The sequence below is a fragment of the Amblyomma maculatum genome, chromosome 1 (genome assembly GCF_055883805.1).
Source record: "Amblyomma maculatum isolate TAMU_Amacu chromosome 1, ASM5588380v1, whole genome shotgun sequence".
In the NCBI taxonomy this organism is placed as follows: Eukaryota; Metazoa; Arthropoda; class Arachnida; order Ixodida; family Ixodidae; genus Amblyomma; species Amblyomma maculatum.
Genome location: NC_139344.1, coordinates 243,236,822 through 243,251,633, shown reverse-complemented (window position 1 = coordinate 243,251,633; position 14,812 = coordinate 243,236,822). Strand labels below are relative to the sequence as shown.

The window sequence follows — 14,812 nt, the reverse complement described above, 5'->3', positions numbered from 1 at the left end:
TGAGGAGTACCTTTCGGTACATGCTTACCGTGCGTTAGATCCAAACACCCAGCGATATGTCGTCGTCTATGGCCTAAGTGAAACCTGAAAAATCTCGTTTTTGAATTTTAGAGAAATCTGACCTTTCGGAGCCGTTTTTGTTCCGAAATATCGGAAGTTACGGGAGGACCAGGCGTCTGATGTGACGATTCTGCGAAAGCAGTTACCTCCGATGCCACTTTGATACTTTAGTCTGTGCTTTTTACAATAAGCCGAGGTCCCTCAGAACAGATTTCGTACTAATTTTGCAACGTCGGCAATACCACTACAGCATGTATGCCGTGCTTTCTTTTACAGAATAACCTAAATTTTACTGCGGCGTAGTTGCTAAAATGAAAAGGTCTAGTGAAAGAACACATGAAAGGCCCCAGGCCAATATCCCGTCAATCGCAGTCTATACCAAAAGAAGTGCAAGGAAGCAGTAACAAGTGTGGCTTTTATGTAACAGCCGATGGGGAACCTTTAAAAAAAGAAAAAGAAAAAAAGAAATCGATTGCTTTATATTGAATTATGGCGCTGAAAGGAGATACAGTAACATCATATAAGCACGTTCGCAGTTCTCTATTTTCTTTTTTCTTTGTCATAGATTTCCTTCGAGGACTCAACTTCGCGATATTGCACAAAGTGTGAGCTTGCAGCCGTGGTAAACGCTGTCACACGAGCTGTCTCGCTTCGTGTGACACGGTTGAAACTTCCGGTGGTGGCGAGTTTGCCTACTATGTTCTCTTGCCACCTATTAAATGTAGAAAAAAACGTTGCGTTCTTATGAAAGAGATTGGCTTGCTCCGGCTTTATACGCTGAATTGTATCACACGAAGTGCGTGCAGGTTTGGCAGTCGGGCCTGGGTTTCCTCCCGGTTTTTATTTTTAACCTCTTTAATATATCATGCAATTTCCTTGAGTGCTTTTGTATTCCTTATTTTGTGACAAATCTTTTCGCGTGTATATTAAAAGAGGTCTCAGGTAGATGTGTAGAACAAAATAAGGAACTTTCAGTTGCTTGGAACGACATTGCATGTGCGTTATAACACGTTTTCTTTTAGAATTTTTCGATTGATATTTTTCGTTTTGAAGAGGCTGACGCAGCTGGCTGGCAACGACAACTGGTCTGTGTTTCTTTCGGTGTTTTTTCTCGGAAAAAAAAAAAGTCGGCTTGTAGGAATGATTATCACAACATTCGGTATAACCACGGCTTTCAATAGAAAGTGGTACGGTACTTTGTGGAGCATATGCATAACTATTTGACAGATATCTTTACAGTTCGAAGCACCACTTCTAATGCGAATATATTAGAAGCCTCCTCGAGAAAAAAAAAAAAAGCGTCCGTTTCAGTCATTTAATTCTCACTGGCTGAGAGAGGTGTGATGTCATGAGATCGCATGACATGGATGAGTTGGCTGGTTGCGCTGCTCACATGACACTGCTTGAGCGGTATTGCGGGCTCGGCTTCTGTCGGCACCTGCGCTTGGTCATGCGCAGACAAGCACAGGCAGCTCCACGTACCAGATTGGAAAGGAGCAAATGTCCACGCCGCGTGTATCTACAGTAGAGAAAAATCTCTTCAAGCGCAGTGGGCGACTACGGAAGTACGTCGTTGAGGATGGATTATCGGCGGCTGCGCAGGTTGAGCCTAGGAGGCGAGCCGCAGTGACGGAGGAGAAGCAGGTAAAGCACATTTCGGACTCTAATGGTGCCGCAGGGATGACCCGTAATCTAATTAAGTGAGCTTTCCTTTTTCGTTTTGAGCGGGAGGCTATAATTAGGGTGTCAGTTGTGGAGCTCCGCTCCATGCGTTGAGTGAGATGGTTGCCGACGCAAACTCTTACTGGCGGTAGAAACAATTCGGACAATGCTCATGCCACGAATGATGGCAATGTCCTAATAAGATGTTCTTGGGTGCTGCCCAAGAACATCTTATGACTGAGGAGTGCAATTTTCCTGTCGCCTCTTCTCTTCGCCGACCTTGAACATAGCTCCTGAACTCATGAAGCATGAACCAAGCAACAAAGGAAAGACATCTCCCGCATGCATCTCCTTCGTTGCACAGGTGGAGGGGTAAGCGAAGGAGGAGTTGACGTGCCACCAATACTATGCCTTTTCGTAGAATCTAGCCTCTAATTTCTTGCTACATGTATACTATACGGAAAAGCTCTGCAGAGCTCAGGGCGCAAGTGACTTCATCCGTTCGTATATCCATGTCCGCCTATGTGACCTCGCTATGGAAGCTTTCGTTGGCTTCCTTCCAAACAGGTAGAAATTGTTGGATAACGCAACAGTGTACAGCTACAACGGCTGGCCTCAATTACCGAATAAAGCTTTCATATGAATTCGTTTTCTTTTTTTGCTATTTCCTTTCCATTTTCAGGAACGCCAACAGCGGCCCTTGACGCGCCCGCTGCGCCGGCTCGTGTGGCCCCGTAGTAGTACGTGTTGGCCCGCGGTCAAGCCCGCTAACGCTGTGACCCGTTCCAGAGAATCCCAAGTAGACCGCGGCATTCGTTATCTTCCACTGTTTTTGGCCTGCGGCGCGTTACATCGCCGTTTGCGCTTCGCTTCGGCAGCGGTTCCCATAACGACGGTGCTACCAAACACCTCTGTTCCGCAGACCATGACGGAGGAACTGCCGCGCGATGGCTCCAGCCTACGCCGTGGTCAGCCCCGGGCCGCGCACCATTGTTTGTCGTACAGGTGGCCCACCACGCAACCCGGCCGCACGCACAGCTTTGAGCGTAAAGACGCGTCCGAGAATGCCGGCGGATCGCTGCCGCTACCGGTGGTTGCCATCGGCGCTGGTCGCGCTGTGGCTGTCCACGTTTGCCTGCACTACTCACGCTGGTGAGTGCGGATTCCCCTTCTTTGTCTTCCCCACTATCTTTGTACACTCGCAAGACAGACAGTGACGTTGCATTTTGCGTGGGTCCTTGTGCGCTTGTCCTCGAGCCATTCATCAGAGTTTAAATTTGAGTCGTCATGACCTGGCTACACGCTGTTAAACGGGTTTCACCAATTATTAAAAATCGCATGCTGATTATTCGAGTACGCATTCGTTACTTGGTCACTCAGGGAACATGGATATCGGTTTTCTATATATGCAGCCTGCGTGCCTCCCGCAAAGCAGCCGCTAGTGTTTCAGGTCTTCGGCTGAGTCCACTGCGTACAGCTGAAAAGAGGCCCTGTATACACATAGTCGAGGGAGAGTTCTATCGCATGATGCGGACGCGTGGATACGCAAGTATTTATGATGTTTTTTTATCTTTTCTCTTCGGTTTCAAACAATGTAATCATATGTTCATGAATAGTTTGATCCTGCACCCACAGTGAGTTTACTATATCGATGTTTGAAGTTTATTTTTAACCTTGAATTTTTTAAGTGTGCCAGATGTGTGCATAATACATAAAAAAAGGGTGATACTGCTAATAAAAAATACACTTCTGTTAATTATGAAATGAAGGGGACAACAGACCAGGAGTAGGCTACATGTTCTAGCTACACCGCGTTTTGGGGCCTATTGTATTGGCACGGAGCCAAAGTAAAAATGAGATATTAGGTATTTACATGTGTAATTAAATATTAGATATGTTAAATATTAAAATAATATAATGTTTTTAGATTAGATTAGATACTCAAAATCCAAATCAGCTTGATGATCGATAACGAACGGACATAGACAGCTTACTGCATTTTAAACCAGGACGAAATTTTTAATCTCCCTCAAATTGTCATGAAATCAGGTGGCAAGCGTGCTGCTTACGCTAGTAACTAGATGATTTTGGAGGCTTTATATAGTTAGGTTCCAGCATTGTGTTAATATACGCTCAAAATCAACAACCGTAGCATTTACTTCCGAAACACGGCTATCACTTCTAGGTTCACTTTTCGGTACATTGACGCAAATGCCTAGACGTTAAGAGGCAATTAGTGGCGAATCACAGTCACGACAACACATCCCAGAGAAGGACATGAAGAAGAGACCTCAGATTAGCGCTTGTCAGTGGATTCTTCCCTGCGTACTTGTAGTTTGTGCTGTGCTTTCTCAGTGTCGCGTCAACTAGCTCATCAATTAGCCATTGCAGAATCACAACCGTCTGTACTGAACACGTCTTTCCGCACGACACGTCTTTCTAGCTGCCAGTGCTGCACCTAAGGAGAGTGTATGCGTTAGAAAATTTTATTCTGCGGAAAGCGCACGTCTGTAATTTGTTCCAGCGCGTGTCGCGAGGAGTGGTCTTGAGCCTTGCCCGACGTATATGATATGTTTGCGTTATAGCGAGTAAAGTGCATGTGTAGTCTCTCCAAATCACGCGAATTGCTTTTTGGTTTTCTATATTTCGTACTGCACATGTCTTATTGATCTTTTTAATATTTATTTTAGAAGATTTTATTCAGCGATACGAAGCTATAAATTTGGCTTATAATCGAATTTCGTGAGCATGTTGCAAAGTCTGTTAACTGGATTTCGGGGCTTGTCGGTAGTTGACGGTCGGCAAAACAGCGTAGAATATATGCGTATAAAGAACTGTGCCGGCCGTGCCAGTTCTTCGTCCGTGCCTTTTCTGCGCTGTTCATCGAGAAAATGCCCAAAATATAAAAGCCTCAAAACTGTATCTGCGGCAAAATTACACTTTTCTCTGGCATTACCCCATTTTTTTTTTTTTTTTAGATCCTAGCACGTTCTTGAATATACAACGTGGCGCGGTCAAGCCACAACTGCTATTTTTGTCGCTTGCGAAAAGAAATCCAGTGAAAACATAAAGCACACTTGAAAAAATTTGAGTGCACCTTTTCACGTAAGAAGATTAGCGCAGAATATAGGTCTGTAATAATGATGTATGCGCTGATGTTAAAACATTGCACAAAAGCATTGCAATTGCGTTAAAACATTTGATTTTAAATAGTGGCGCGTATTCAGCGTAATTGTCAGAGCAATTTTGTGCCGCCTTTACATTGAAAGCACACACGAAATATAATTTCTTACTCATAGAACAAGAGAAACGTCATTGTTAAGAACGTGGATGCTGGCTCACAGTAAGTCATTCCTTATTCTCGGGCACAATATCTTATACACCGAGGAAAAGACATTCTATTGCTTTTTCCAATGAACACATCTCTTTTCATGCAACTTTACAAGTAGGGAAAATACCCTTGTTGATTTGATATACTATTTAGGCTTCTAAAAGAAGAGAAGGAGTAAACAAACTACTGATTTGATAAATTGTAATTCATTAAATGCAACAGACAGGCTTCTTAACATTTTTTTGCTGCATGATAGCCTTTCGCTGCCTATGTGCCATAAAACCCGACACACCACGCCATGCTTGTTCGAGGTTCATAAGTATGGTTATGCGTACCTGACGTAGTTGATAAGACTGGAACATCTCGAACTAAATGAAGGAGATTTATCGAGAGAATATATTTGTTTCATCATCATCATCATCATCCGTAATTAGACGGACCTGAATTATTGTTACATTAAGTATCGACTTCTGCTTGCTAGGAGAGGTGTGGCTGAGACTGGCATGTTTTTCACCCCTTATGGGGTTCCCTACTTTAGCCATATGTTTTCCGCTCTCATTTTTTTTTTTTTTTCAGCCAAGAAGGACTGTTTGATTGATAAAGAGAAAGGCTGGTTTGACCCGAGCAACGTCTACCAGTGTGTGAACTCCGACTGCTGCACTGAATATGGCAAGCACTCCTGCTGCGCAAAGAAGCCCAAGTCTGAAATAATGTAGGTTTGTTTGCTGACTCATTATTAACTTGACGCAGTACTGCGCTCCCTGTCCGGGGCGAGAAAAAGTCGATTTCTTGAAGACGTTTTCGTGACAAAAAACGTTATAAACAGTTGAGCCGAATGGCAGGCTGCGAAAAACTACATCGGGTAGAAAAAAAGAACCATTTATTGTATTAGATTTCAAAAAAATTATGTCAAAATTCTTGGCTACGTCATCTGAATTAGTGACATCCACAGCTAAAATAATTCAGTGATCATCATTTGGAAGTAAATTGTGGTGATGCCTAGCCTCAAGGATTCACGTTCAAGAATATACATTGCCGTATCTCAGTTTCCTTGCGAAAGCGAACGGGGGTGGCGGACCTTCTATATTAATCGTTTTTTTTTTTCACTTTTTATTGACTAAAAGTTTACGCGTTTGCCGGAAGTAGTTTATTTGTCAACAAACGCAGTAATGTCGATACAGGCCAACCTCAGTTTCTCCCCAGTGTCCTGTTAACCGATTGCATCGAAGCATGGCCAACTCGCGCAGTGCGACAGCTGCGTGACTTTCTCCCAGTACTCTCACCCATGCAAATTTCGACGGCGGTTCCCACTGCTCCTCTGAATTTGATGTCGACGAGAGCTTCTTGTGGTTGGAGGTGGTAGGTGGGTAGACATGATTGAGTGGGCGCGGGGTCTTCTCGAAAGTGAAAGGGGTGGGTGCTTGTAGGTTGCAGAAGCATTTTCCCACGAATGGCTCGAGGTTTACCCACCGGAGGACGCCTCGAAGCAGGCACTTTGCGCGCCAGTAGGATGACCAGAATGAACCCGGAATGCTTAGAAGCGATCGAGGTGCTGAGGGGAGGGATTTCAAAACAGAAACGTAGGCCACCGATCTTTCACCGGAAGAGGCCTATGCTGCTAACGCAGCAAGATTAATATTATTTACAATTATTTACAGTTAAGAAATCAATTTGTTTCTCTGCTGCAACGTGGAGCCGTCGCCCACGGTAAAGAAGATTGGAATGACTTCAATATTCCAGGAAGTGAATATTGGGGCCGTTTAGAGACTCACAGAGTATGCCTTATGCACGGTGCAATGAGTCGCTTTACTCTCATGACATGTCTGAATAGCAGAGTTTAGGTTCACTTTTGCACCAGAACTGTGCCGCGAAAACGAGCCGACACACTGTTGTTGTGGCACGTCATAAACGCAAAACAACGCCTCTCGCTGCATAAGTAACGACAGGCGTTGTTTTGTGGCGAGGAACGCCCTGCGTGAATGACAAAACATGGTGTATTTATGTGCTTACTTTGCCTGGCGAACAGCCACTAAGAGATGAACAGCGAACGAAGGTATCAGTGTACGAAAACAATCAACCAACGAAGATAGAGTGGAGCAAGGCCATATCTCGAAGTATTTTGTCTTAAAAAAAAAAAAAAAATTGGCAGTGGCTTAGCCCGGCTATGCCAGCTAGGATATACGTAGCGTTAGCTAAAGTTCAGCTAGTTATTCTTAGCTTTCCCAGCACGTTTAGCCTTCGTATGTTCGTTCTTCGTACGTTCAACCGCCAATTTCTCCGCTCTTCTGGGCCGCTGAGAAGCAATATAGCGGGGCGTTTGCCAGTGTGGTATAGACATATATCGGGTGTCCCAGCTAACTTGAACCAAGGGATACAAAATAATACATTTGAGGTAGGTCAGTGAAACCATTTGCATTCAACTGCCAGCCTCCTTGCGCACTACAGGCAATTTTTTGTTTTGCAATTACTTAATTAGCTAATTATGTTAACTTTTCTAATTTATTAAATATCGACTTTAGACCAAAAATGTGAATTGGAAAGTTGTAGAGCACCTTCAGAAACCCCTTTTTCATTAATTGCGACAAAGAAAGTCTCACGTGTATCTTTTTTTTTCCGGGCTCAGAAGAAAGCCCGCGAAATACAAATAATACCACGTGACTAGTGCATTTGTGCGCCGCGATTGTGGTGCTCTCAGTCGTGGTTTGAGCGAATATATATATATATATATATATATATATATATATATATATATATATATATATATATATATAGACTTAAAGTAGGTGACACACGGTAGAAAAAACAACACTTTATTCCGACGTTTCGGCCGGGGTCCCCGGCCGAAACGTCGGAATAAAGTGTTGTTTTTTCTACCGTGTGTACCCCGGCCGAAACGTCGGAATAAAGTGTTGTTTTTTCTACCGTGTGTCACCTAAGTCTATGCCCTACCGGACCCAATCGAGCTTCAACCCCCTCCCTATATATATATATATATATATATATATATATATATATATATATATATATATATATATATATATATATATATATATATATATATATATATATATATATATATATATATATATATATATATATATATATATATATATATATATATATATATATAAATATATATATATATATATATATATATATCCCCACTGATACCTCTGCCAAACTGCTCAACCTCGGCCAGTGCTGCTAACGCTACAGAAGCTGCACGCTTCATGCAGCTAGTTAGGGTTAACGGTTTCGTTGTCATATGATGTTGATCTACCTGGACCGTGTGATATAGGACAAAGTAACCTTTCTTGTTCTCCTGAAGGTAACTTACGGGAATATTGATGCCTCGCCGTGGTGGCTCAGCGGTTGATGCGCTCTGCTGACACGAAGGATGCGAGTTAGATCCCAACTGCGGCAGCCGCTTTTCGATAGAGGAGAAAAGAAAGACTCTGTGTACTGTGAGACGGAAGTGCATAGTAAAGAATCCGCCATGTGGTAACATTTCTGGAGCTCTCCACTATGGTGTTTTTTTTATAGCCCGAGTCAGGGACGTCAAACACTATACGACATAAACCACGTAGTACATATTGATACAATCATTTAGGGTCTATCCTACCGAAATATGTGTGCAGGTGCATGAAACATTATATTGGACCAGGCCAAAATGTACGTGTTCCGGTCCAGACGGCATGTTTGTGAGGGTTTTGGACTTGTCTAGTTCGAAACGCCCAAAAATGGACCTCTCATCGCTTCATCTAATGGGCGCATATTTCGGGACTTCCCCGCAGGTACGTGCTCGAAGACTGTTCCACGCTGGGAGCAGTGACGTTGGCTTGTGTTTGGCCATATGAAGAAAGCGGCTTTTACATTTTTCGTACCAAAGTAAAATGTTTTCTGTAACCTGATGCATCCGTAATCTCAGCTGTAATCCCGATTAAGGATTTAAAACTTCCATGTCTTGGTACTCGACCTTTTTTCACACCTCTATGAAGAGTTATATTAAAAAAAGAAATCGATGCTTCTCGGTTCGTACGTTCATGGAGCCGGAAAGGGGGAAAAAACTGCAATGAAAATTTCGTTTTGGTAAAATAAGTTGTCTGTGGTTTCCTCTCTAAGCATTAATAAAAACCAAATTATCGCGTCGTCTTGCATAGTTGAGGTGCAACAAAAATTAAATATTTGCTTGAAGGGTTTTGCTACATCGTAGCTGTATGCGATTGTTGGAAAATATTTGCACGTTCTTAATTTTGCACATTGCCTCTTGCACCGCATAACTTGCACGAGCGAATAAACATTGTGTCACGAGCTCTACTGCTTTATACCTCATGGAACTCTCGGGTGAATTCACTTGTTCGATCTTCATTTCGGAATAGTAACGACAAAAATGTTTGAACGCTTGTTGAGTCTAGCGCAAAGCAGGCATTTGGGTGATTTAGTACGGAATCATATCGTTCACCCTTCTTTCGTTCATCCGGTCTTTGTGCGCTGTGAGCGAAATGGTCGTTTCAAGAAGCGTGATACAATTAGACTGTTCAGCGTTGATACCCTGCAGAGCTAAATCTTCGGAACAACATGGTGATATGGCCGAACAGTTTAAAGCGCTTGTTTGTTATCAACGGAGTTGTTGAACCCTAACACCTTTCATCTACTGCCACGTTTGGTTGCCAACCAAGTGGAGGCTATTGACTTCGGAACATTCTCAAACTGACGTCACAACGCACTAAGCGGGGCTTCGGCGATGAGAATGAGGTGGTGATGTTGCGTGTATTCTTAATTGATGTGTTTGATGTCATAGCAAAAAGGATTTGAGCCTTGTTCGATCATGTTGAAATGGCTAGTTTCAACGAATTTACTATGAAATTGCTAGTCAGCGCAGAAATCTCGCGAGTGGCATTGTTTGCTCTTTTTGTTAAGTTACTCGTATAATTCACAATTAGGCGCTCTTGTAAAAACTTCGCGAATGGCGATTATTTTGTCACTAGCATTCCCCTCTCTAGTAACAAAACAAAACAAAACTAAGAAACACACTATGAACATAATAGAGTGCGACCGCGCTAGTGAGTGCGACCGCGCTAATGGGTGCGCCCGCGCGTGCATGCGCATATCATCCTGGAAATATATAAGTGGCCGCACAGTAAAATCATTATAGTACCACTTATAAGCGCAGCGCTGCAGTGCCGTTCATCGGCCTCGACTGAGTTTATTATTTTCCCCCGAGAAGTGAAAAGGGGCCCACGCGAATACCACTTCTTCCTTCGGGGCCTCTCGAGATGCCAGCAAAAGTAAGCTTACATCCGCGCAGCGTCGCATTCGCACAGGCGAATACACGACGAAAGGGCACAGGGGCGAAAAGGAAGAGGACCGCCGTTTCCCTTCCCTCCTCGGCGGGGATCCCTGCCGAACAGTGCCGCGCTTGCTTTCGCGTTCATTTGCGAACGCGACGAGTCGATAAGCACGCCCATCGGTTCATTGTGCGTTGTTGCGCGGCTGCTTTTGTTCTCTTCGCAGACAAGAGCAGTTGCTACTCTGGGGCGGCTTGCTCGGCTTCCTGCTCCTCCTCGCTGTCATCATCTACTGCAAGAGGAAAGACGTGCAGATCTTCGAGGGCCGCTCGCTGCGCTGCAAGTTCTGCCCGGGACAGAGGGACCGAATTGAGAACATTCGATCGAACGTGGCCTGAGCCGGCGGCAGTAAAGATGCGACGCGACTGGGATCTCCCCCTCGTCGTCGCCGCCGCCGCCGCCTGTGCGCGCGAGCGCCTCCTCAACGGGTGCCCCGTAACGCGGGGGCGGGCCCGCTGTAGCGATGCCAGCTCGCGTCCATTCCTGAAGAAAGAAAGGAAGGAGAATTTTGTGAGTCCAGAGCTTACCCGAACGCTCGCCGGATATACCAGACCTTTTCGTTGATCTAGCGAGTGCGAGACGAAAAGAACACCAGGCGCTGCCTTACACGTGGGTGCTAAGACTCTTCGCGTTCCCACCTGCGTCCTTGTCAGGCAGAGGGGAACTCTGTTGTAGCTGCGCCGCTGTTATTAATTTGCATAAGAACTGATGAAATGGCACTTCTTCCTTTCTTGGGGCCGTTTTACCACACTACCTTCACATTGATCTCCTTTCACCTCTTGAAATGTTCGTTCATGATGGTCCACATCATGTTAACTCGAAGCAAATCACTGCCGAAGCGTTCATGTGAAGTTACTTAAGGATGAAGTGTGAGCCATCTGCTGCGCAACTGAACAGGTGGTTCGCGGCCCCAGCCTGGAGAACAGCCTTTCAGTTTTCTTGTCTCTCCCCTCCATTGGGATGAATGAAGCTAGTTCATGGAAATTCACGGCTTGCGTTAAGATTGAGGAGATTCTTTTTTAAATTTCTGCGTTGTTCGTTGCAATAACATTGTCATTTCATGCTGATAAGACTCCTAGCTGACACTTAGATAGTTATTAAGCTATGAGCTCAGCTTGCTGTCCATGAGTTTCTGACAGAGAGTCAGCCTTAATAGCACGACCACGATCTGTATCCCTTCGTGCTTGCATGGTAGTCTACAGCACTGCGAAAAGCATCTTCCTTTCCCGGTAGAAGATGTTAATCAACAGACTCCCGATAAAAACATATCAAAGGCAGTTGGAAAACCTTGCGATGTTGTTATAGGAGCTTTATATTCTCCTTGAGATGCAATACAATTAGTTTGAAAGCAGAACTGTGCTTTAACATCGTCAGTCTTCACTGGGTCATAATATCGCACTAAGCATGGGCTTAATTCGCGCTTCATGTTCTCACTAATGCGCTAATAATGAGAGAAGTCGCTAGAAGTACTAATTTGCACGTGCTTTTCTGGTATCAATAATTTGCGCCAAACAATACATGTTTGAATTCGAATCTTCCCCATCGCTAGCACCACTGCAAGCACTCCTCGCGGTCCAAGGAAGAGTTATAAGCCAGGATAAAGCCTTCAGTCAGGGCTACAGGCGGTTCCAGGCGCACAGGTAATTGCAGCGCTCGAAGAGGCTCCCTTGCTAAATGTCAAGTACGGGGAGCTATCGTGTATTGACGCGAACGCGGCGCTTGATGAGAGCCAGATGGGAGAGGCGGGGCCTCTCCTTCCTCACTCACTCTTCGTCATATGGGGCCATTCTGCGAAGGAATCATGCCGTTCGCCTGTGTAAATAAGGAAGCCAGCACTGCCGGCGTCTTAAAATCATTAGAACTTTAATTTCACAACAGAAAATGTGCACCGATGTTTTCTCTGTTGTTTCTTCTGTTCGCAGCGTTCGAGCAGACGCTGGAAGAAAGCAGCACAAGGAACTTGCGTTGAAAAGAAATATGTGGTTCTTACGTGTTAAGCTAAGTGACCACAAAGTATTTACGAATTAAGAGTGTGAACGCACTGAGCGTACGACGCTTATTACTACACCTCCCTGAGCGGGAAAAGCCTCTGTAAGCAACAAAAGAGACTCCTTACCGAATAGCATGGTCATTGCACGCTTAACTTCAGCGCCAGTTGGCTCTTATCAGTCATAGATGAATCATTTTGTGTTTAAATTAGGTGGGACAACGAAGGGTTTAGCTCTTCATGAACGGTTCGAACTTAAAACATGGTAGTTAAATAAAATACGTCGGGTACCACGAGATTGTCTCAAGGCTTCAAGTTCGTCGCTTGCAGCCATGAGACGTCTTGGTGGACTATTCTTTCTTTTCCCCTGAGAGGTGGCACACCAAGCACACACGCACACACACGTACAAAGTTAATCCGGCGTGCTGCCACAACTGAGGCTTGCTGTCGGCAAGGATATGTTTGCATATTGAGTGCATTGACCTTGCTCCCTGTGTCCACACAGGATCTTCAGCGTTTATATCCCGTTACATAGACGACCGAAAGGTGGCGCCTTTCCTATCATGCCAGCGTTATAAATTACCTTAAATCATGTTACTTTGTTTTCAAATAACTTAGCAGTTTCAGTTTAGCGTTAACTTCAATAAGGCAATCCTTTTTATTTGTAATTTTAAATTGGTTAGTTTCGGTGTTATTTATTATATGAGTACACACCTTGGGCGCTGTTCGGCCACGAGAAAAATAAACGGAATTCAAGAAAATTATGTGACCCGTTGCATTGGGAAAAGCCAATAGCTCATACCACATCTGGAGAACAACACAAATAAATTCTCATAAGGCGCGCTGTCTTTCGAGGTGCACTATAGTTGCGCACGCATGTAACACAAGTGCAACTGAATGTACAAAAGTAACACGCAATAAAAATTTATACCATTGCTTGTTCGCGAAATTTATTCTTGTGCAACAAGAGCGGGCTTCAGCGAGCGCTTATTGCACCAACGTCGTAAAATTTTGGTTGACCGAGTTTCGGTCGATTGTTACCACCATAACTTAGGTTTCGCCTTTAAGAACTCAACGCTACTGCATCATCGCGTCTCTTCCGTTCCCATCGCGCATTCGCTAGGTCCGCCTTTAGCCATCTTGAACCTATACGAGCCTTCGTCGTCTACATGTGGGTAGCGTTCCCGTGTCGCAGTACGAAGGTTGCAGGGTTCGGCGCTCATCCCACGCAAGTTAACCCAATTCCCTTTTCAGATCAATTACTTTCCTTTGGTTAACGGGTGCCCCCCCCCCCCTCCTCCCTAACCCCCCCCCCCCTTTCCTTGAAACTTCGCGTCCATCAGAATATTTTTGACCCCGTCCTGAATTTATATGGTCAAGTTTAAATATCCATTTCCTCGCGGTGCGGACGTATGTGTGGACACAGCGGGATAAAATGTAGCCGGTAGATTCCTGAAATAAAGTAAAATGTTGAATTACGCATTTGCTAGAATTTCTTGCTCCTGGGTGTATGACCCAGTCGATAATCACTACAGAACCGTGTCGAAAGTGCGACAAAATATTCTGTAGTTCTGTCGTAAATGTCAGATTTTTATATAGTGCTGAAGTACTTTCTTGTGTTCTGCACTAGTTTCCTGTTGTGTGTAGTTCTGTAGCACTTTTCTGTTGTAACTATAGAAAGTTCAGTTTTCATAATTCATGTTAAAAACCGCACAAAAATTCTGTCGTAACAACAGGGAATTTTTTGTAGTTCTTTTCCGACTGGGGATTACCTCAAATTAGAAACTCGGATAAGTTGGAAAAGCTTAGCTTGTCGATAGGAGAGCGGGAAAACTGAGTTTCTTTATTGAGTTGTCAACAACTCGGTTTCAGTTGTGTTCTTGTGTAATGCACATCTACTTCAATCTTGGCTCAAGTTGCATGGGACCCGTTCGAGTTCACTGCGCACCTGCTGGCAAAATAAGCACGGGCGAACTGGTGCTTGATCGTTATGGGACTCAGTAGTTCGCAGGTATTATGTATCAATCTGCGAAATGTTTCCCTAGGTGGCCATTTTTTCCGGTCCCTGACAGTGGATCATCGAGTCAAGAAGACTGTTGTTCCTTTCGCCACCATAGCACTATAATCTTCCACGTCCAGTAAGGCCGACTGTAGAACGTGGTCGCCTATATGACCACGTCGATCAGAAAGAGAACCGCCGCTGTCACGTAACCTCACGTCGCCACAGAAGACACATCTTGCTTACTTAGTCTTCTCATTGCGTGACACGTCAACACGGAAGTATTTGGTTAGTGCTTAGGACAGAGAAACCGATTGGGCGTTACAGAAATCTCGCTGTAGGCGATAATTTATTGACAAATTTAAATTATAAAATAAATAAGCGCTTATTTTTCAGAAGCTGAGCCCCAGACCGTGATAAAGGCA

General features: G+C 44.3%; 1 protein-coding gene across 1 annotated transcript; it reads left to right on the top strand.

The window, feature by feature from the left end:
- The first annotated feature begins 2,641 nt into the window (after window positions 1-2,641).
- LOC146206084 (uncharacterized) lies at window positions 2,642-13,311 on the top strand. Its single transcript, XM_084590732.1, has 3 exons — window positions 2,642-2,874; window positions 5,630-5,765; window positions 10,568-13,311. The coding sequence occupies exons 1-3, from the start codon at window positions 2,670-2,672 to the stop codon at window positions 10,737-10,739; spliced, it is 513 nt and encodes a 170-aa protein (XP_084446858.1). The 5' UTR covers window positions 2,642-2,669; the 3' UTR covers window positions 10,740-13,311.
- The last annotated feature ends 1,501 nt before the right edge of the window (window positions 13,312-14,812 follow it).

Excerpts from the sequence above, each read along its gene's own strand:
- LOC146206084 (XM_084590732.1), top strand. The coding sequence starts at position 2,670 with ATGGCTCCAGCCTACGCCGTGGTCAGCCCCGGGCCGCGCACCATTGTT. Across the intron at positions 2,875-5,629 it reads TGCCTGCACTACTCACGCTG|CCAAGAAGGACTGTTTGATT; the intron begins GTGAGTGCGGAT and ends TTTTTTTTTCAG. Across the intron at positions 5,766-10,567 it reads AAGCCCAAGTCTGAAATAAT|ACAAGAGCAGTTGCTACTCT; the intron begins GTAGGTTTGTTT and ends TTCTCTTCGCAG.